The sequence below is a fragment of the Chrysemys picta genome, chromosome 20 (genome assembly GCF_011386835.1).
Source record: "Chrysemys picta bellii isolate R12L10 chromosome 20, ASM1138683v2, whole genome shotgun sequence".
Classification (NCBI taxonomy): Eukaryota; Metazoa; Chordata; order Testudines; family Emydidae; genus Chrysemys; species Chrysemys picta.
In genome coordinates, this window is record NC_088810.1 from 3,188,773 (window position 1) to 3,210,307 (window position 21,535).

The 21,535-nt window shown below is 52.8% G+C and overlaps 2 protein-coding genes across 4 annotated transcripts; both read left to right on the top strand.

Moving 5' to 3' along the window:
* Positions 1–891: 891 nt before the first annotated feature.
* Positions 892–6,290, top strand: LOC135976715 (chemerin-like receptor 1). Of its 2 annotated transcripts, none has more exons than XM_065573850.1 (2): positions 892–1,036; positions 4,563–6,290. In XM_065573850.1, the coding sequence occupies exon 2, from the start codon at positions 4,604–4,606 to the stop codon at positions 5,693–5,695; it is 1,092 nt and encodes a 363-aa protein (XP_065429922.1). In that variant the 5' UTR covers positions 892–1,036; positions 4,563–4,603; the 3' UTR covers positions 5,696–6,290. The 2 variants fall into 2 exon arrangements, with proteins under 2 accessions (XP_065429922.1, XP_065429921.1); XM_065573849.1 differs by having other exon boundaries at positions 913–1,050.
* A 4,074-nt stretch (positions 6,291–10,364) lies between these two features.
* On the top strand, positions 10,365–16,814 carry LOC101952667 (chemerin-like receptor 1). 2 transcript variants are annotated; one of them, XM_065573710.1, is made up of 2 exons: positions 10,365–10,573; positions 15,087–16,814. In XM_065573710.1, the coding sequence occupies exon 2, from the start codon at positions 15,128–15,130 to the stop codon at positions 16,217–16,219; it is 1,092 nt and encodes a 363-aa protein (XP_065429782.1). In that variant the 5' UTR covers positions 10,365–10,573; positions 15,087–15,127; the 3' UTR covers positions 16,220–16,814. The 2 variants fall into 2 exon arrangements, with proteins under 2 accessions (XP_065429782.1, XP_065429783.1); XM_065573711.1 differs by having other exon boundaries at positions 10,443–10,559.
* Positions 16,815–21,535: the final 4,721 nt, after the last annotated feature.

A 21,535-nucleotide genomic window follows, 5' to 3' on the forward strand; every position in this document is an offset into this window, starting at 1 on the left:
AAAAAGAGCCTGGTTTGCCCAGCCAGGCCTGTGTATTTTGCAGCCCTGCTGCCCCTCTGCGCCCAGAGGGGTGGCTAAAAGCAACGCCCGGAACAGCCTGACGCTGGTATGAGTTTGCCAGGTCTCGGGATGGTGCTTTTCCAGCAGCGACGTTGCAAGTGAGAGTCACACCGGGAGACAGAAGCGGCCTTTTCTCACCTTGCTGAATGTTTCTCACCTTTTTCTGGGGGTTTGTCCCATTTTGTCTTCTAGGAAACAGCAGCATACTTTAACAACAGCTGCAAGGACGCCGGCTCCAGCCCAGCCCTGCTGACTTCTCCATCCCCCAAAGAACAGGGATCATCTCCGGCACCAGCTAAAAGGCTGCTGGACCAGGTGGGTTTTCCCTTCCCAAAATCTCTCTGCACCCAAGGGCACAAGGGTTATGGTTCAAGTGAAAGCCTGACTTAATAATTTAGATTGCAAAGGCATTCACTCTCCCTCTCTCCCCACTCCCCCCGTTTCTTTAATAAAAGGGTGTTTGCTGGGGTCATAGACAGGCCACAGACTCTGTGGAGCAAACCCTGAACCTTGTTTAATGTTGGACGGTTTCAGATTCGTGGTCCCAACTTTGACTTTTGGAGTCCTTTAATATAAATTAATACAACAATCCCCTACTCTTACCACAAACCCACAGCTGGGGGACAGAACCCAGGAGTCCTGGCTCCCAAGCTCCCTGCTATCACCCACTAGACCCCACTCCTCAGCCAGAGTCAGGGACAGAACCCAGGAGTCCTGTTCCACGCCTGGGCAGATTTCAGGGGTTACCTCACTTTTCCGCTGTTGGGTCAGAGGCTCAGTGTTCTTCCTGTGTTGGTCAAGTGCTGCGGATCACGCCTTGCTGACAGCACAATACAAAGCCATCCCGGGCCTCGGGAGGGTGTGAGATCCTCTACCCGAGAGGAGCAGACGGGGCTGGCGTCAGAGGAGACGATCTGCCAGGGGCAGCCACCCTTAGAGAGCCCCACAGAAGGGGAAAGGAGACAGTACACACACCGTGAGCACTCAGAGGTATTAGAGGGTGGTCAGGACTCCTGGGTTCCCTACGTGGCTCTGGGGAGGGGAGTTGGGTCTAGGGGTTAGAGTAGAGGGGGTTGGGAACCAGGACTTCTGGGTTCTACCCTGGCTCTGGGAGGTGAGTGCGGTCTAGTGGATTAGAGGGGGGCTGGGAGCCAGGACTCCTGGGTTCTCTCCCCACCTGTGGGGGGCTGGGAACCAGGACTGCTGGGCTGTATTCTTGGTTCTGGAGGGTAAAATCTAATAACTAAAGTAACCGGAGCTCCCATCCCATGCAGAAGAGGAAGTGATTCTGGGCCAGGGGTGGCGTGGACTCTGTCTTTCCTCTTCCCCTGTTTAACAACCGCCCCTGGGTTGGGACATCGGGTGGGACGGATCCTGAGGCCTGGGTCTCGAAAAGCAGGTGTTTGAGCAGGGTGTGCTGAAGAAATAGCTGCAGTAGCGGGCTGGCAGCCACTAGAGGGGGGCAGAGAGCCTGCCAGCTGCCGGGTTACAAATGTTTACTGGAATCAGTTGTTACAGATTTTACAAATTTTTCCGTGCACTTCTCAGCCCTTCGTTTAACTCAAGGCCCACAGGTCTTTGCCCCCCAAAAGCTGGAAAGGCAGCCCCAGCTCTCCCTGCACAGACCAGTTAACTGGGGGCAGAGTTAGGGGTAGGGGTGGTCTGACTGTGGGAAGTTTTTCTCACGTGGAGATGCTGCCTCTCAGAAGGAATGTGCCAGACTGATGGACTTGGCTAGCCGGGCTGTACCCCCACTGTAACCACTAGATCCCAGAGCCAGGAACCCTAAAAGCCAGCCCTCCCTGCTATAAACCACTGAGCCCCACTCCCCTCCTAGTACCAGTAATAGAACCCAGGAGTCCTGACCCCCAACTCCCCACGCCATACTCCACTCCCCTCCCAGTACCAGAACCCAGGAGTCCTGACCCCAGCCACCCTGCTCTAACCCCCTGAACCCCTCCCCCCATCCAGAGGTGGGGATGGAACCCAGGCATGCTGATGATTCCCAACTCTTTTCGGAAAGTTTGCAAGGTGTATCGCGGGTGGGAGGGGAGCTATTAACGAACAGCCTGCTAATCACTGTGGGGCAGAGAAACCCTCCCCCCACCGGTTTCCCACATTTGGGTCATTCGTCCCCTATTGCATGGTTTGAAGGTCATGGTGGGGTAACTCTGGGAGGGCCTGTGCTGAATAATAATTTAAACCCCACTGAAATAGTAATAAATAATTTGCTGATTGTGGTGCAACATGCAACAAACAACAGGCATAATGATTTTCCATCTAATTTCTTAGCGTCCAGGGCCCACCACTGGCAGCCTACAGATTTTTGAGTATCATCTGGTTAAATATTTTGATCAAATTGTTTTTTTCAGTAAAAAATGCAGATTTGGTGACACTGAAACATTTCATGAATCCAGGCCGGTTTCACAAAACTGTTTGTTTCAGGATCCCACCCCACCTCGTCCTGCCAAAAAAACGAATTCCCGCCCCATTGAAATATTTCCACTGGGCATTTTTGGAAATGAAAAGTGACTATTTGAAATTACTTCTCATTTTGAAATATCCTTGAATTTTATCCATTTTTAAATGATTCAAAGCCATGAAAAACACTTGAGATCCAAACGAAATCGTTCTGTTCGGGTCGAAGGAAATGGTTCCCCAAACTGATTTTTTCTGATTTTTTCAGTCACTGAAAATGGCAAAAAAATTTCATTGTGGTTCGATCTGAAACAATTTTTCCTCCTCGATGGTTCGGAATCACCAACAAACTGAAAAGTCCATTATTGGAGGGCACCCAATGGCATCCAACACAGACCATAGACCTCCCCCCAGTTATTCCTGCTTGAACTAAAGCCGAACTTTTAGAAACAACTCCAGTCTTGATTTTGAAACGGCCAGTGATGGAGAATCCACTAGAGCTGTTAGGAAGTTATTCTGAGGGTGAATTCCGTTACCGTTAAAAAATTGCCCCTTTGTTCCAATTTACATAAAAACATAACATAAGAACATAAGAACGGCCATACCCCGGGTCAGACCAAAGGTCCTTCTAGCCCAGTATCCTGTCTACCGACAGTGTCCAATGCCAGGTGCCCCAGAGGGAGTGAACGTAACAGGCAATGATCAAGTGATCTCTCTCCTGCCATCCATCTCCATCCTCTGACAAACAGAGGCTAGGGACACCATTCCTTACCCATCCTGGCTAATAGCCATTAATGGACTTAACCTCCATGAATTTATCCAGTTCTCTTTTAAACGCTGTTATAGTCCTAGCCTTCACAACCTCCTCGGGTAAGGAGTTTCACAAGTTGACTGTGCGCTGCGTGAAGAAGAACTTCCTTGTATTTGTTTTAAATCTCCTGCCTATCAATTTCATTTGGTGACTCCTAGTTCTTGTATTATGGGAATAAGTAAATAACTTTTCCTTATTCACTTTCTCCACATCACTCATGATTTTATAGACCTCTATCACATCCCCCCTTAGTCTCCTCTTTTCCAAGCTGAAGAGTCCTAGCCTCTTTAATCTCTCCTCATATGGGACCTGTTCCAAACCCTTAATCATTTTAGTTGCCCTTTTTTGAACCTTTTCTAGAGCCATTACATCTTTTTTGAGATAAGGAGACCACATCTGTACGCAGTATTCGAGATGTGGGCGTACCATCGATTTATATAAGGGCAATAATATATTCTCAGTCTTATTCTCTATCCCCTTTTTAATGATTCCTAACATCCTGTTTGCTTTTTTGACCACCTCTGCACACTGCGTGGACATCTTCAGAGAACTATCCACGATGACTCCAAGGTCTTTTTCCTGACTTGTTGTAGCTAAATTAGCCCCCATCATATTGTATGTATAGTTGGGGTCATTTTTTCCAATGTGCATTACTTTACATTTATCCACATAAAATTTCATTTGCCATTTTGTTGCCCAATCACTTAGTTTTCTGAGATCTTTTCGAAGTTCTTCACAGTCTGCTTTGGTCTTAAATTTGTCTTGCTTCAACTTCCAGCCATAGGGTCTTGTTAGGCTTTTGGTTGCTAGACCAAAGAGCCCATGGTCAAATATTTATTTTCCATGTAGGTACTTATAGACTTGAACCCCTTCAACTTCACCCCTTCAACTTCTCTATATTAAGCTAGATAGATGGATTTCCTGGAATTTCTCACTATAAGGCAGGTGTTCCAATATTTGAATCATTCCCATCACTCTTCTCAGAGTCCTTTCCAATTTGTCACTGTCCTTGAGTTTGATGACTTTGACCTAACGCAGTGACCAGGAAATAAGTAAGTTAATTTACCGGTTAGGGGCCAGCAGAGTATCTTGATCCCCTTTCTCTATCTTCTTTGTCCCAGTTTCTCACCGAGTGTGAATGTGGTGCAACAGAATACAGGAGTCCCACATTCCCTTGGACCTTCTGAAGGGTGGTGTTCCTTCCAAGTCACTGGGTGGTCGGGAGGTTGCCAGGGGAGATAACTAATGGACGAGTTGTATTGGTGTTTGACAGGTGGAGAAAGAGGTAAGACAGAGAGAATTGAAGACATCCCCATGGCTGTGAAGGGCACCTCTCTCCCCACAACTCTGTTGGATGTCTTCACCACCTCCTATTATGATAGCTCTAACTACAATCATAAAGATGCGGACCGGAAGCAAGTGCTCGTTAGTAGCATGCACGTGGTGTCCATGGTGATCTATTCCATTGCCTTCGTGCTGGGAGTGACGGGCAACGGGCTGGTCATCTTCATCACCGGCTTCCGGATGAAGAGGACGGTCAACACCATCTGGTTTCTCAACCTGGCCGTGGCCGACTTCATCTTCACCTTCTTCCTCCCCTTCAGTGTGGCCTTAACAGCCCTTGACTTCCACTGGCCATTTGGAAGGGCATGGTGTAAGATCAACACCACTTTGGCCTTCCTCAATCTCTACGCCAGCGTCTACCTCCTCATGGTCATCAGCATAGACCGATGCATCTCCATAGTGCGCCCTGTGTGGGCCCAGAACCACCGCACACCTCGCCTGGCTTTCCTGGTAGCCTTGGGTGTGTGGGTCGTGGCCTTGGCCTTGTGTTCTCCAAATCTATATTTCCGCGACACGGCACCCTCCCCAAACAACGAGAACATCACCAACTGCTACAACAATTTCGACACGGCCGGGGAAGGGGCCACCACGGAGCAGAGAAAAAAGAGGTTTAACACTAACCACCGGGCCATGATCATCAGCCGCTTTATCTTAGGCTTCGTTATCCCCTTCACCGTCATCGTGTATTGCTACTTTGCCATTTTGGCCAAGCTAAGGAGGCACCGACTGGCCCGATCTGGAAAGCCCTTAAAGGTCATTGCCGCTGTGATCGTGGCTTTCTTCCTCTGCTGGCTCCCCTACCACATCTTCTCCTTCCTGCAGATGAACTGGACACCCAGCCTGCACACAACCATCACTGTCAGCATCCCCTTGACCACCAGCCTGGCCTTCATCAACAGCTGCCTCAACCCCATCCTCTACATCTTCATGGGTCAGGACTTTAAGGGGAAGGTACGCCGCTCCCTCTTCTCAGCCTTCGAAAGGGCCTTCAGCGAGGAGGCAGCCAGCACCACTGCGAACATGAAGAGCAAGTCCACAGACATGGACTCCGAGGTCTTCTAGGCACCATGCGTCTGCTGAGAGCTGGGAACCTCATCCGTGTTCAGCCAGAACCTCTCCCCCACATCAACAGGGGCAAAATTGACCCAATGAACTCCACCCTTCCATAGACATGATTCCCCGCTCAACTCTGCTTGTGTTGATATACTCTTGCCAGGGATGGTCTAGGCTTGCTTGATCCTGTCTCGCCATGGGAGAAGAGGCTTGAAAGCCTCTTGAGATTCCTTCTAACCCTACATTTCTGTGTACAGATACTTCCGTGTGGATGGATAGACGCCAATGAAAAACAAAATGCCATCACCTGGTGGTGGGATCCTTCACTGATTTCTCTGTAATAAATGCATTCAGCAAGCATAACTTGAGCATCGTTTTATATACCCAAGAGTGATTTGGGGGGCAACCAGCTGGAGAGATCTGGTGTTCGGAGGGACTTTGTTGAAATGACATCTCTTTAAAACGGCTCCATTTGGTCTCTGAGAACAGACACTGAAACCTTGGCTTTTCTCCTTTCCTCCTTAATAGCGTGTCGCTCTGTTTCGTAGTTAACAGAGTTTTATTGTAAGCTGAGGCTGTACAAAATAAAATTCTGGTGCTTGCAGATCCTTGGAGCTGGGAATTGTATCTGAATGGGGAACACAGCCAGGATAAAAGAGACAATAGAGTTGTGTTGTAGAAAGATTCTGGTTTCTTCATTAAAAAAAAAGACACCTTCTTAGTAAGGGTGAATTGTTCACTATAAGGGGGAATTCTCTGTAGGGGAGTTTAGTTCATTATGGGGGGGTCACTCAAAGGATTATGAGCTCATTATCAGAAGTTATCACTACAGTAAAAGATGACTTGTTTTGAAATAGAGCTCTGGGAGGGGAGTGGGGTCTAGTGGTTTAGAGTGGGGGGAGGTGGACAGGGGAGAGTCTGGGAGCCAGGACTCCTGGGTTCTCTCCCCAGCTCTGAGGGGCGTGGGGCATAGTGGGTTAGAGTGGCGGGAGGCGGCCGGGGGAGTGTCTGGGAGCCAGGACTCCTGGGTTCTAGCCAATGCTCTGGGAGGGGAGTGGGGTCAAAGGTTACAGCAGGCCATGGGTGGGGACTTGGAGGCAGGAATCCTGTGTGTGATTACGGGGCAGGTTGCTTTTTTGAGGGGGACAGGGAGGGTGTGAGGGATCGGAAACAGCTGGGCACAGGACAGAATGGGAGGAAAAGACACCCAAGACACATGATGGTCTAAGGACACGGCCCTGGGGTTGGTCAGTGTCACCGTCCTGTCTGATGGCACCAAATTGCTGCCACTTAGTGGCCAGATGCCAGGATAGGCCGAATCGGATCTTTCTTTGTCGCCTCTGGACCGCCAGATATATCGAGCCTTCATAATGGAGGGATTTAAAATCCGGGTGGGAGCGGGGATGTGACAAGCACTAACTCCTGTACAAATAGAGTTAATGCACAAGGGACACCAGGTCTTACTCGCTGGACCCCACTCCCCTCCCAGAGCTGGGGAGAGAACCCAGGAGTCCTGGCTCCCAGCCCCCCTGCTCTACCCACTAGATGCTATTCCCATTCCCGGAGCTGGGGAGAGAACCCAGGCATCTTGGCTCCCAGTGATAGTCAGAAGGGCCAGTCTCTAGCTGTAAGAGACCACAAGGCCCATCCTCGTCCCGCTCTGGGCTGGGCAGACTGACAGACCACAGAGCAGCTGGACGAACGTCCTGACTCCTTCCCTGTCAATGTTCCCACCTCCCCATGGCAGCTCTCGACTCCCTGCCAGCCACCTGCCCCTCTCTGTGTCAGCCTGGCCCAGACTGGTACAGGGGCCAGGACACAGAACTACCATCACTGGATCAGCCCTATGGGCCCATCTAGCCTGGTATCCCGTCCCCTCGCTGCCTACCTGGATCAGGCCCATAGGCTCATCTAACCCTGCACCCCGCCCCCTCCCTTCTGCCCCAGATCAGTGTCATGGGCCCATCTAGCCTGATATCCTGCCCTCTCCCTGATTCCTAGATCAGGGCCATGGGCCCACCTAACCCAGTATCCTGCCCCCTCCCTGACTACCTAGATCAGGCCCATGGGCTCAGCCAACCTGGTGTCCTGCCCCCTTATTTAATGCCCCTTTGTGCAGCCCTAGAGCTTGGTAACCAGATGCCAAAGCCGCAGTGCTGGGCTCCTGAACGCCTGGTAGGTTTCTCAGCACTGGACAGCTCCACCATCTCAGAGCACATGGCACTAAGAGTTACAGGAGGAGCGGAGAGACAGAGGGGCTGTTCCAGGTGGGGTGGGGGCAGCAGAGGGGTCTGGTTCTTGCTCCCCAGGAGGATGATGAAGGCCTCCTCTGTGGAGAGGAAGGAGGTGAAGATGAAGTTGGCTATGTCCGAGTTGAGGTTCCAGAAAGTGGCCACCAGCTGGCGATGAAGATGACCAAGCCAGTGTCTGTCATGCTGAGTAGGAATCCCAGATTGAAGAGGATGGCAAAGAGAAGTCCTGTCCATTCACACAGGTCTTCATCCTCTTCTTCGTGCTGGTAGGGATTCCCAAAGAAGGGGTGTAAGGTGCTGTTCATATACGGAAAGCGGGGGGAGGTCCAGGGGCGCCAGAAGGGCATGGTCTCCTCCATCCTACACCATCCAAACCCACATCCACCATCCCTGGGGGTTGACAGAACTGGGAAGAAAATGGTTTTCCCACGCCACACATTTTCATGAACCAAAAACATGGGGGGAGGGATATCGATTTGGGACAATTAGAGATTCCAAGGCTAGAAGGAACCATTGTGACGATCTAGCCCAATGGTCTCCAAACTTTTTACCTCGTACTCCCCCTTAGCCCTGTCCGTGTCCTCCCCCCACGGAGCTGGGGCTGGGAGTGGAGCTCTGGGAGAGGGAGGGGCGTGGACATGGAGCCCTGGCTGCGGGGACGGCAGCCAGGGCTTAGCACAATCCTTCTTTTGGAAGAATCAGATTCTTTCGTCTGGAAATTTAAAACTTCCTCCCACCCCCAAAAAACCTTTTTTGAGTCAGGAGATCTGCGGAATTCCCATGAAAAGTTCTAATTTAGAAGAAATCGGCGTTTTTGGACAGGCAAAAAAGTCTTGCCGAAAATTTTAGCTCATCAGATAAGTAGTGAGATGGGCTGAAAACCTCACCCCCTTCCTCGCCTTGCAGAGTGGGCAAATCTTTCTCTTCCCTGGGGGCGGGGCTGCCCCACTTTTCTCTCAGAAGGGTGGGGCTGCTTCTTCCCCCTCCCCTCTCGCTCTGCCTGCTGATTGGCAGCTGCCTCCCCTTGCCATGACACGTGCTGATTGGCTACTTGTCAGTGCCACTCCATCATTGGCTGCGGGATATTGAAAGATGAAAGGGCAGGAGCTGGTCCAATCCAGTTCTGACTAGACCAGTGTGGGAAGGGAGGGACAGGAGAGGGAGGAGCCAACCCAGGCCACACCCCCACAGGCCGAAGTGGGGTGCAGCTGTGTGAATAGAGATGGGGTGATGGGTTGGTTGTGTGGGAAATCTCCCTTCCAGGGCTGGGGCAGCTGGATGTGGGGAAGCGTCTCCACACTGGTAGGGGGATAGTAGTGGGGATAATGGGACACGAAGTTTCCTCTGAAGCTACTCCCCCATGGCCGATTGGTGCATTCCAAATCTTCCCTGACTCAGGTGCCACCCCGACCATACCCTCTACAGAGCCACGGCCCCGTCAGCCACTGGAGGGATCCACCGGCTCCGTTGAGGGCAGGCTGGGGTATTGGGGGACTCCTCACAAGAGGGACCCTACCTGGGGAGGGGAGTCGGGAGGGACCCGGGGTTCCACTGGAGGGATCAGAGCCTTTCCTTACCCATGGATCCCCAGAGTGGATCTCCCCCCGTAGCCCTGGCACCTGATGCTCTGGGCAGGCTGGGAAGCTTGGTGGGTCATGGGAAGAGGAAGGAGGAGACGGGGTTGGGGACTTGGATTATTAGCAGCCTTGGGACTGTCATTTTACCATGTCATTGTTGCTAACAAATGGCAAATGGCTCTGGGAGGGGAGTGGGGTCTAGTGGTTAGAGCAGCAGGCAGGGCTGAGGGGTCAAACTCCTGGGTTCCATCGCCAGCTTTACAAGTCATTTCTCAGATGGATGGTCTGGTATGAACCGGCCTCCACTTCATTCTCTGCCCTCAGCCACCCCTCTGTGATTCCTCGGCTCCCTCCACTTGCCCTGCTGCGAAAAGGCCCGGGCTGTGCCAGGATGTGGCTGTGTCTCCACACCTGCTCTTGGCTCATGGCCACTCCGAATGGGAGCATCTGCCTCTGAGAACCGCGAGGCTGATTCTGTGCTGAGGTCCAGGGGTGAGTCAGGGGGGTGGGGGGGATGCTGTGACATTCAGCAGGTAGCAGTCAGAGCTGGACACCTCTGAGGTTTGCAGATGCGATTAGCCCCAGCCCCCTCTGCGCCTTCTCCTCCGCTGAGCCCCACAGATCCTCCCCCAGAGAATCCCACAGAAAACCAGCTTCCTGGCCCCAGACACAGTCAACCTCTGTGAGCTGCAGCCACCACGTTGGGGATCAATGCTGAGATGCTGGGAAAAGGTGCCACCCCTCAGCCAGAGCCAGGGATAGAACCCAGGAGTCCTGTTCCACGCCTGGGCAGATTTCAGGGGTTACCTCACTTTTCCGCTGCTCTCGCTGTTGGGTCAGAGGCTCAGTGTTCTTCCTGTGTTGGGCAAGTGCTGCGGATCACGCCTTGCTGACAGCACAATACAAAGCCATCCCGGGCCTCGGGAGGGTGTGAGATCCTCTACCCGAGAGGAGCAGACAGGGCTGGCGTCAGAGGAGACGATCAGCCAGGGGCGGCCGCCCTTAGAGAGCCCCACAGACGGGAAAGGAGACATCACACACACCGTGAGCACTCAGAGGTATTAGAGGGTGGCCAGGACTCCTGGGTTCTCTATGTGGCTCTGGGGAGGGGAGTTGGGTCCAGGGGTTAGAGCAGGGGGAGTCGGAACCAGGACTCCTGGGTTCTCTATGTGGCTCTGGGGAGGGGAGTTGGGTCCAGGGGTTAGAGCAGGGGGAGTCGGAACCAGGACTCCTGCCTTCTCTATGTGGCTCTGGGGAGGGGAGTTAGGTCCAGGGGTTAGAGGAGGGGGACTGGGAACCAGGACTCCTGGGTTCTCTATGTGGCTCTAGGGAGGGGAGTTGGGTCCAGGGGTTAGAGCAGGGGGAGTCGGAACCAGGACTCCTGCCTTCTCTATGTGGCTCTGGGGAGGGGAGTTAGGTCCAGGGGTTAGAGGAGGGGGACTGGGAACCAGGACTCCTGGGTTCTCTATGTGGCTCTAGGGAGGGGAGTTGGGTCCAGGGGTTAGAGCAGGGGGAGTCGGAACCAGGACTCCTGGGTTCTCTATGTGGCTCTGCGGAGGGGAGTTGGGTCCAGGGGTTAGAGCAGGGGGAGTCGGAACCAGGACTCCTGGGTTCTCTATGTGGCTCTGGGGAGGGGAGTTGGGTCCAGGGGTTAGAGCAGGGGGAGTCGGAACCAGGACTCCTGGGTTCTCTATGTGGCTCTGGGGAGGGGAGTTGGGTCCAGGGGTTAGAGCAGGGGGAGTCGGAACCAGGACTCCTGGGTTCTCTATGTGGCTCTGGGGAGGGGAGTTAGGTCCAGGGGTTAGAGCAGGGGGACTGGGAACCAGGACTCCTGGGTTCTACCCTGGCAGGGCCAGCTCCAGCATTTCTGCCGCCCCAAGCAAAAAAAAAAAAAAAAAGTTCAGCGGCAGGTCCTTTGCTCCTAGAGGGAGTGAGGGACCTGCCGCCTCCGTATTGCCATAGGAACTGCCCCTCTCCTTTGGCCGCCCCAAGCACCTGCTTGTTAAGCTGGTGCCTGGAGTTTGCCCTGTACCCTGGTTCTCGGAGGGGAGTGGGGGGCTGGGAGCCAGGACGCCTGGGTTCTCTCCCTAGCTCTGGGAGGAAAGTGGGGTCTAGTGGATTAGAGGGGGACTGGGAACCAGGATTCCTGGGTTCTAGCATGGCTCTGGGAGGGGAGTGGGGGGGCTGAGAACCAGGACTCCTGGGTGCTCTCTACACCTTTGGGGGGCTGGGACTGGGAACCAGGGCTGCTGGGCTGTATTCTTGGTTCCGGAGGGTAAAATCTCATAACTAAAGTAGCCGGAGCTCCCATCCCATGCAGAAGAGGAAGTGGTGCTGGGACGGGGGTGGCGTGGAGTCGGTCTTTCCTCTTCCCCTGTTTAACAACCGCCCCTGGGTTGGGACATCGGGTGGGACGGATCCTGAGGCCTGGGTCTCGAAAAGCAGGTGTTTGAGCAGCGTGTGCTAAAGAAATAGCTGCAGTAGCGGGCTGGCAGCCACTAGAGGGGGGCAGAGAGCCTGCCAGCTGCCGGGTTACAAATGTTTACTGGAATCAGTTGTTACAGTTTTTACAAAACTTTCCGTGCACTTCTCAGCCCTTTGTTTAACTCAAGGCCTCCAGGTCTTTGCACCCCAAAAGCTGGAAAGGCAGCCCCAGCTCTCCCCACACAGATGAGTTAAATGGGACAAACTCACAGAAAAAGGGGGGCAGAGTTCGGGGGAGCGGTGGTCTGACTGTGGGAAGTTTTTCTCACGTGGAGCTGCTGCCTCTCAGAAGGAATGTTCCAGATATATGGACTTGGTTAACCGGGCTGTACCCCCACTGTAACCACTAGATCCCAGAGCCAGGAACCCTAAAAGCCAGCCCTCCCTGCTATAAACCACTGAGCCCCACTCCCCTCCTAGTACCAGTAATAGAACCCAGGAGTCCTGACCCCCAACTCCCCACGCCATACTCCACTCCCCTCCCAGTACCAGAACCCAGGAGTCCTGACCCCAGCCACCCTGCTCTAACCCCCTGAACCCCTCCCCCCATCCAGAGGTGGGGATGGAACCCAGGCATGCTGATGATTCCCAACTCTTTTCGGAAAGTTTGCAAGGTGTATCGCGGGTGGGAGGGGAGCTATTAATGAACAGCCTGCTAATCACTGTGGGGCACAGAACCCCTCCCCTCCCAGGTTTCCCACATTTGGGTCATTCGTCCCCTATTGCATGGTTTGAAGGTCATGATGGGGTAACTCTGGGAGGGCCTGTGGTGAATAATAATTTAAACCCCACTGAAATAGTAATAAATAATTCGCTGATCGTGGTGCAACATGCAACAAACAACAGGCATTTTGATTTTCCATCTGAATTTCTCCATGTCCAGGGCACCCACTGGCAGCCTACAGATTTTTGAGTATCACCTGGTGAAATATTTTGATCAAATTGTTTTTTTTTCAGTGAAAAATGCAGATTTGGTGACACTGGAACATTTCATGAATCCAGGCCGGTTTCACTAAATTGTTCATTTCAGGATCCCGCCCCCCCTCGGCCTGCTAAAAAAACGAACTTCCGCCCCATTGAAATGTTTCCACTGGGCATTTTTGGAAATGAAAAGTGACTATTTGAAATTACTTCTCATTTTGAAATATCCTTGAATTTTATCCATTTTTAAATGATTCAAAGCCATGAAAAACACTTGAGATCCAAACGAAATCGTTCTGTTCGGGTCGAAGGAAATGGTTCCCCAAACTGATTTTTTCTGACTTTTTCAGTCACTGAAAATTGCAAAAAAATTTCATTGTGGTTCGATCTGAAACAATTTTTCCTCCTCGATGGTTCAGAATCACCAACAAACTGAAAAGTGCATTATTGGAGGGCACCCAATGGCATCCAACACAGACCATAGACCTCCCCCCAGTTATTCCTGCTTGAACTAAAGCCGAACTTTTAGAAACAACTCCAGTCTTGATTTTGAAACGGCCAGTGATGGAGAATCCACTAGAGCCGTTAGGAAGTTATTCTGATGATGAATTCCGTCACCGTTAAAAAATTGCTTCTTTTTTCCAATTTACATAAGAACATAACATAAGAATATAAGAACGGCCGTACCCCGGGTCAGACCAAAGGTCCTTCTAGCCCAGTATCCTGTCTACCGACAGTGTCCAATGCCAGGTGCCCCAGAGGGAGTGAACGTAACAGGCAATGATCAAGTGATCTCTCTCCTGCCATCCATCTCCACCCTCTGACAAACAGAGGCTAGGGACACCATTCCTTACCCATCCTGGCTAATAGCCATTAATGGACTTAACCACCATGAATTTATCCAGTTCTCTTTTAAACGCTGTTATAGTCCTAGCCTTCACAACCTCCTCGGGTAAGGAGTTTCACAAGTTGACTGTGCGCTGCGTGAAGAAGAACTTCCTTGTATTTGTTTTAAATCTCCTGCCTATCAATTTCATTTGGTGACGCCTAGTTCTTGTATTATGGGAATAAGTAAATAACTTTTCCTTATCCACTTTCTCCACATCACTCATGATTTTATAGACCTCTATCACATCCCCCCTTAGTCTCCTCTTTTCCAAGCTGAAGAGTCCTAGCCTCTTTAATATCTCCTCATATGGGACCTGTTCCAAACCCTTAATCATTTTAGTTGCCCTTTTTTGAACCTTTTCTAGAGCCATTATATCTTTTATGAGATGAGGAGACCACATCTGTACGCAGTATTCGAGATGTGGGCGTACCATCGATTTATATAAGGGCAATAATATATTCTCAGTCTTATTCTCTATCCCCTTTTTAATGATTCCTAACATCCTGTTTGCTTTTTTGACCACCTCTGCACACTGCGTGGACATCTTCAGAGAACTATCCATGATGACTCCAAGGTCTTTTTCCTGACTTGTTGTAGCTAAATTAGCCCCCATCATATTGTATGTATAGTTGGGGTCATTTTTTCCAATGTGCATTACTTTACATTTATCCACATAAAATTTCATTTGCCATTTTGTTGCCCAATCACTTAGTTTTCTGAGATCTTTTTGAACTTCTTCACAGTCTGCTTTGGTCTTAAATTTGTCTTGCTTCAACTTCCAGCCATAGGGTCTTGTTAGGCTTTTGGTTGCTAGACCAAAGAGCCCATGGTCAAATATTTATTTTCCATGTAGGTACTTATAGACTGGAACCCCTTCAACTTCACCCCTTCAACTTCTCTATATTAAGCTAGATAGATGGATTTCCTGGAATTTCTCACTATAAGGCAGGTGTTCCAATATTTGAATCATTCCCATCACTCTTCTCAGAGTCCTTTCCAATTTGTCACTGTCCTTGAGTTTGATGACTTTGACCTAACGCAGTGACCAGGAAATAAGTAAGTTAATTTACCGGTTAGGGGCCAGCAGAGTATCTTGGTCCCCTTTCTCTATCTTCTTTGTCCCAGTTTCTCACCGAGTGTAAATGTGGTGCAACACAATACAGGAGTCCCACATTCCCTTGGACCTTCTGAAGGGTGGTGTTCCTTCCAAGTCACTGGGTGGTCGGGAGGTTGCCAGGGGAGATAACTAATGGACGAGTTGTATTGGTGTTTGACAGGTGGAGAAAGAGGTAAGACAGAGAGAATTGAAGACATCCCCATGGCTGTGAAGGGCACCTCTCTCCCCACAACTCTGTTGGATATCTTCACCACCTCCTATTATGATAGCTCTAACTACAATCATAAAGATGCGGACCGGAAGCAAGTGCTCATTAGTAGCATTCACGTGGTGTCCATGGTGATCTATTCCATTGCCTTCGTGCTGGGAGTGACGGGCAACGGGCTGGTCATCTTCATCACCGGCTTCCGGATGAAGAGGACGGTCAACACCATCTGGTTTCTCAACCTGGCCGTGGCCGACTTCATCTTCACCTTCTTCCTCCCCTTCAGTGTGGCCTTAACAGCCCTTGACTTCCACTGGCCATTTGGAAGGGCATGGTGTAAGATCAACACCACTTTGGCCTTCCTCAATCTCTACGCCAGCGTCTACCTCCTCATGGTCATCAGCATAGACCGATGCATCTCCGTAGTGCGCCCTCTGTGGGCCGAGAACCACCGCACACCTCGCCTGGCTTTCCTGGTAGCCTTGGGTGTGTGGGTCGTGGCCTTGGCCTTGTGTTCTCCAAATCTATATTTCCGCGACACGGCACCCTCCCCAAACAACGAGAATATCACCAACTGCTACAACAATTTCGACACGGCCGGGGAAGGGGCCACCACGGAGCAGAGAAAAAAGAGGTTTAACACTAACAAACGGGCCATGATCATCAGCCGCTTTATCTTAGGCTTCGTTATCCCCTTCACCGTCATCGTGTGTTGCTACTTTGCCATTTTGGCCAAGCTAAGGAGGAACCGACTGGCCCGATCTGGAAAGCCCTTCAAGGTCATTGCCGCTGTGATCGTGGCTTTCTTCCTCTGCTGGCTCCCCTACCACATCTTCTCCTTCCTGCAGATGAACTGGACACCCAGCCTGCACACCGCCCTCATTGCCAGCATCCCCTTGACCACCAGCCTGGCCTTCATCAACAGCTGCCTCAACCCCATCCTCTACGTCTTCATGGGTCAGGACTTTAAGGAGAAGGTGCGCCGCTCCTTCTTCTCAGCCTTCGAAAGGGCCTTCAGCGAGGAGGCCGCCAGCACCACTGCGAACACGAAGAGGAAGTCCACAGACATGGACTCCGAGGTCTTCTAGGCACCATGCGTCTGCTGAGAGCTGGGAACCTCATCCGTGTTCAGCCAGAACCTCTCCCCCACATCAACAGGGGCAAAATTGACCCAATTAACTCCACCCTTCCATAGACATGATTCCCCGCTCAACTCTGCTTGTGTTGATATACTCTTGCCAGGGATGGTCTAGGCTTGCTTGATCCTGTCTCGCCATGGGAGAAGAGGCTTGAAAGCCTCTTGAGATTCCTTCTAACCCTACATTTCTGTGTACAGATACTTCCGTGTGGATGGATAGACGCCAATGAAAAACAAAATGCCATCACCTGGTGGTGGGATCCTTCACTGATTTCTCTGTAATAAATGCATTCAGCAAGCATAACTTGAGCATCGTTTTATATACCCAAGAGTGATTTGGGGGGCAACCAGCTGGAGAGATCTGGTGTTCGGAGGGACTTTGTTGAAATGACATCTCTTTAAAACGGCTCCATTTGGTCTCTGAGAACAGACACTGAAACCTTGGCTTTTCTCCTTTCCTCCTTAATAGCGTGTCGCTCGGTTTCGTAGTTAACAGAGTTTTATTGTAAGCTGAGGCTGTACAAAATAAAATTCTGGTGCTTGCAGATCCTTGGAGCTGGGAATTGTATCTGAATGGGGGATACAGCCAGGATAAAAGAGACAATAGAGTTGTGTTGTAGAAAGATTCTGGTTTCTTCATTAAAAAAAAAGACACCTTCTTAGTAAGGGTGAATTGTTCACTATAAGGGGGAATTCTCTGTAGGGGAGTTTAGTTCATTATGGGGGGGTCACTCAAAGGATTATGAGCTCATTATCAGAAGTTATCACTACAGTAAAAGATGACTTGTTTTGAAATAGAGCTCTGGGAGGGGAGTGGGGTCTAGTGGTTTAGAGTGGGGGGAGGTGGACAGGGGAGAGTCTGGGAGCCAGGACTCCTGGGTTCTCTCCCCAGCTCTGAGAGGGGCGTGGGGCATAGTGGGTTAGAGTGGCGGGAGGCGGCCGGGGGAGTGTCTTGGAGCCAGGACTCCTGGGTTCTAGCCAATGCTCTGGGAGGGGAGTGGGGTCAAAGGTTACAGCAGGCCATGGGTGGGGACTTGGAGGCAGGAATCCTGTGTGTGATTACGGGGCAGGTTGCTTTTTTGAGGGGGACAGGGAGGGTGTGAGGGATCGGAAACAGCTGGGCACAGGACAGAATGGGAGGAAAAGCCACCCAAGACACATGATGGTCTAAGGACAGGGCCCTGGGGTTGGTCAGTGTCACCGTCCTGTCTGATGGCACCAAATTGCTGCCACTTAGTGGCCAGATGCCAGGATAGGCCGAACCGGATCTTTCTTTGTAGCCTCTGGACCGCCAGATATATCGAGCCTTCATAATGGAGGGATTTAAAATCCGGGTGGGAGCGGGGATGTGACAAGCACTAACTCCTGTACAAATAGAGTTAATGCACAAGGGACACCAGGTCTTACTCGCTGGAACCCACTCCCCTCCCAGAGCTGGGGAGAGAACCCAGGAGTCCTGGCTCCCAGCCCCCCTGCTCTACCCACTAGATGCTATTCCCATTCCCGGAGCTGGGGAGAGAACCCAGGCATCTTGGCTCCCAGTGATAGTCAGAAGGGCCAGTCTCTAGCTGTAAGAGAGCACAAGGCCCATCCTCGTCCCGCTCTGGGCTGGGCAGACTGACAGACCACAGAGCAGCTGGACGAACGTCCTGACTCCTTCCCTGTCAATGTTCCCACCTCCCCATGGCAGCTCTCGACTCCCTGCCAGCCACCTGCCCCTCTCTGTGTCAGCCTGGCCCAGACTGGTACCGGGGCCAGGACACAGAACTACCATCACTGGATCAGCCCTATGGGCCCATCTAGCCTGGTATCCCGTCCCCTCGCTGCCTACCTGGATCAGGCCCATAGGCTCATCTAACCCTGCACCCCGCCCCCTCCCTTCTGCCCCAGATCAGTATCATGGGCCCATCTAGCCTGATATCCTGCCCTCTCCCTGATTCCTAGATCAGGGCCATGGGCCCACCTAACCCAGTATCCTGCCCCCTCCCTGACTACCAAGATCAGGCCCATGGGCTCAGCCAACCTGGTGTCCTGCCCCCTTATTTAATGCCCCTTTGTGCAGCCCTAGAGCTTGGTAACCAGATGCCAAAGCCGCAGTGCTGGGCTCCTGAACGCCTGGTAGGTTTCTCAGCACTGGACAGCTCCACCATCTCAGAGCACATGGCACTAAGAGTTACAGGAGGAGCGGAGAGACAGAGGGGCTGTTCCAGGTGGGGTGGGGGCAGCAGAGGGGTCTGGTTCTTGCTCCCCAGGAGGATGACGAAGGCCTCCTCTGTGGAGAGGAAGGAGGTGAAGATGAAGTCGGCTATGTCCGAGTTGAGGTTCCAGACAGCAGCCACCAGCTGGTGATGAAGATGACCAAGCCAGTGTCTGTCATGCTGAGTAGGAATCCCAGATTGAAGAGGATGGCAAAGAGAAGTCCTGTCCATTCACACTGGTCTTCATCCTCTTCTTCGTGCTGGTAGGGATTCCCAAAGAAGGGGTGTAAGGTGCTGTTCACATACGGAAAGCGGGGGGAGGTCCAGAGGCGCCAGAAGGGCATGGTCTCCTCCATCCTACACCATCCAAACCCACATCCACCATCCCTGGGGGTTGACAGAACTGGGAAGAAAATGGTTTTCCCACGCCACACATTTTCATGAACCCAAAACATGGGGGGAGGGAAATCGATTTGGGACAATTAGAGATTCCAAGGCTAGAAGGAACCATTGTGACGATCTAGCCCAATGGTCTCCAAACTTTTTACCCCGTACTCCCCCTTAGCCCTGCCCGTGTCCTCCCCCCACGGAGCTGGGGCTGGGAGTGGAGCTCTGGGAGAGGGAGGGGCATGGACATGGAGCCCTGGCTGCGGGGACGGCAGCCAGGGCTTAGCACAATCCTTCTTTTGGAAGAATCAGATTCTTTCGTCTGGAAATTTAAAACTTCCTCCCACTCCAAAAAAACCTTTTTTGAGTCAGGAGATCTGCGGAATTCCCATGAAAAGTTCTAATTTAGAAGAAATCGGCGTTTTTGGACAGGCAAAAAAGTCTTGCCGAAAATTTTAGCTCATCAGATAAGTAGTGAGATGGGCTGAAAACCCCACCCCCTTCCTCGCCTTGCAGAGTGGGCAGAGCTTTCTCTTCCCTGGGGGCGGGGCTTCCTCACTTTTCTCTCAGAAGGGTGGGGCTGCTTCTTCCTCCTCCCCTCTCGCTCTGCCTGCTGATTGGCAGCTGCCTCCCCTTGCCATGACACGTGCTGATTGGCTACTTGTCAGTGCCACGCCATCATTGGCTGCGGGATATTGAAAGATGAAAGGGCAGGAGCTGGTCCAATCCAGTTCTGACTAGACCAGTGTGGGAAGGGGGGGCAGGAGAGGGAGGAGCCAACCCAGGCCACACCCCCACAGGCCGAAGTGGGGTGCAGCTGTGTGAATAGAGATGGGGTGATGGGTTGGTTGTGTGGGAAATCTCCCTTCCAGGGCTGGGGCAGCTGGATGTGGGGCAGCGTCTCCACACTGGTAGGGGGATAGTAGTGGGGATAATGGGACACGAGGTTTCCTCTGAAGCTACTCCCCCATGGCCGATTGGTGCATTCCAAATCTTCCCTGACTCAGGTGCCACCCCGACCGTACCCTCTACAGAGCCACGGCCCCGTCAGCCACTGGAGGGATCCACCGGCTCCGTCGAGGGCAGGCTGGGGTATTGGGGGACTCCTCACAAGAGGGACCCTACCTGGGGAGGGGAGTCGGGAGGGACCCGGGGTTCCACTGGAGGGATCAGAGCCTTCCCTTACCCATGGATCCCCAGAGTGGGTCTCCCCCCGCGCCCTGGCACCTGATGCTCTGGGCAGGCTGGGAAGCTTGGTGGGTCATGGGAAGAGGAAGGAGGAGACGGTATTGGGGACTTGGATTATTAGCAGCCTTGGGACTGTCATTTTACCATGTCATTGTTGCTAACAAATGGCAAATGGCTCTGGGAGGGGAGTGGGGTCTAGTGGTTAGAGCAACAGGCAGGGCTGAGGGGTCAAACTCCTGGGTTCCATCGCCAGCTTTACAAGTCATTTCTCAGATGGATGGTCTGGTATGAACCGGCCTCCACTTCATTCTCTGCCCTCAGCCACCCCTCTGTGATTCCTCGGCTCCCTCCACTTGCCCTGCTGCGAAAAGGCCCGGGCTGTGCCAGGATGTGGCTGTGTCTCCACACCTGCTCTTGGCTCATGGCCACCCCGAATGGGAGCATCTGCCTCTGAGAACCGCGAGGCTGATTCTGTGCTGAGGTCCAGGGGTGAGTCAGGGGGGTGGGGGAGATGTTGTGACATTCAGCAAGTAGCAGTTAGAGCTGGACGCCTTTGAGGTTTGCAGATGCTGGCAGCCCCAGCCCCCTCTGCGCCTTCTCCTCCGCTGAGCCCCACAGAGCCTCCCCCAGAGAATCCCACAGAAAACCAGCTTCCTGGCCCCAGACAGTCAACCTCTGTGAGCTGCAGCCACCACCTTGGGAATCAATGCTGAGATGCTGGGAAAAGTTGCCACCCCTCAGCCAGAGCCAGGGATAGAACCCAGGAGTCCTGTTCCACGCCTGGGCAGATTTCAGGGGTTACCTCACTTTTCCGCTGTTCTCGCTGTTGGGTAGGGTGACCAGAAGGAGGGGGGACTGTCCCGATATTTGCTCGTTTGTCCCGCGTCCCGACCAATGTTTGGTCGGGACACTGGACAAACAAGCAATTTTTGCCCTCCGCTCTGGCTCGCGCCCCCTCCCTCGCCCCAACTCCGCCCCCTCCTTCCCCCATTGGATAGCTCCCCAAATCCCCGCCCTGGCCCCACCCCCTCACTGCCCCATTGGATCCCTCCCCAAATCCCCGCCTCTTTCCGAAGCATGCCGCATTCCTCCTCCCTCCCAGGCAAGCGCTGGAGGGAGGAGGCCCGGGGGACAGCGGGGTGAGTCCGGCCTGGCCCTGGCCCTGGCCCTATCGCAGGCAGGAGGGCGGGAGGTACCTGCAGGGGGGCAGCCCCGGGTCCAGCCTGGGGAACTGGATCCCTACGCGCCCATGGGTGGGGGGGCAGCAGCTGTCTGCGTGGGGACTCTGGTTCCTCGGGGCTTCACCTCCACCACGTGCGCCCCGGCCCCGGAGGGCTGTAGTTGGCGCTGGGTGCCAGGCACATGCCTCTGCCTGATATGCGGCGAGGGAGAGGCGGAGGAGCGGCTGGAAGGGCTGGTCGGGCGGCGGCTCCGCCGCAGTGCCGGGGGGCAGGGCGGGGGGAGCAGTGCGTGCCTGGCTGGGTGTGCGACCC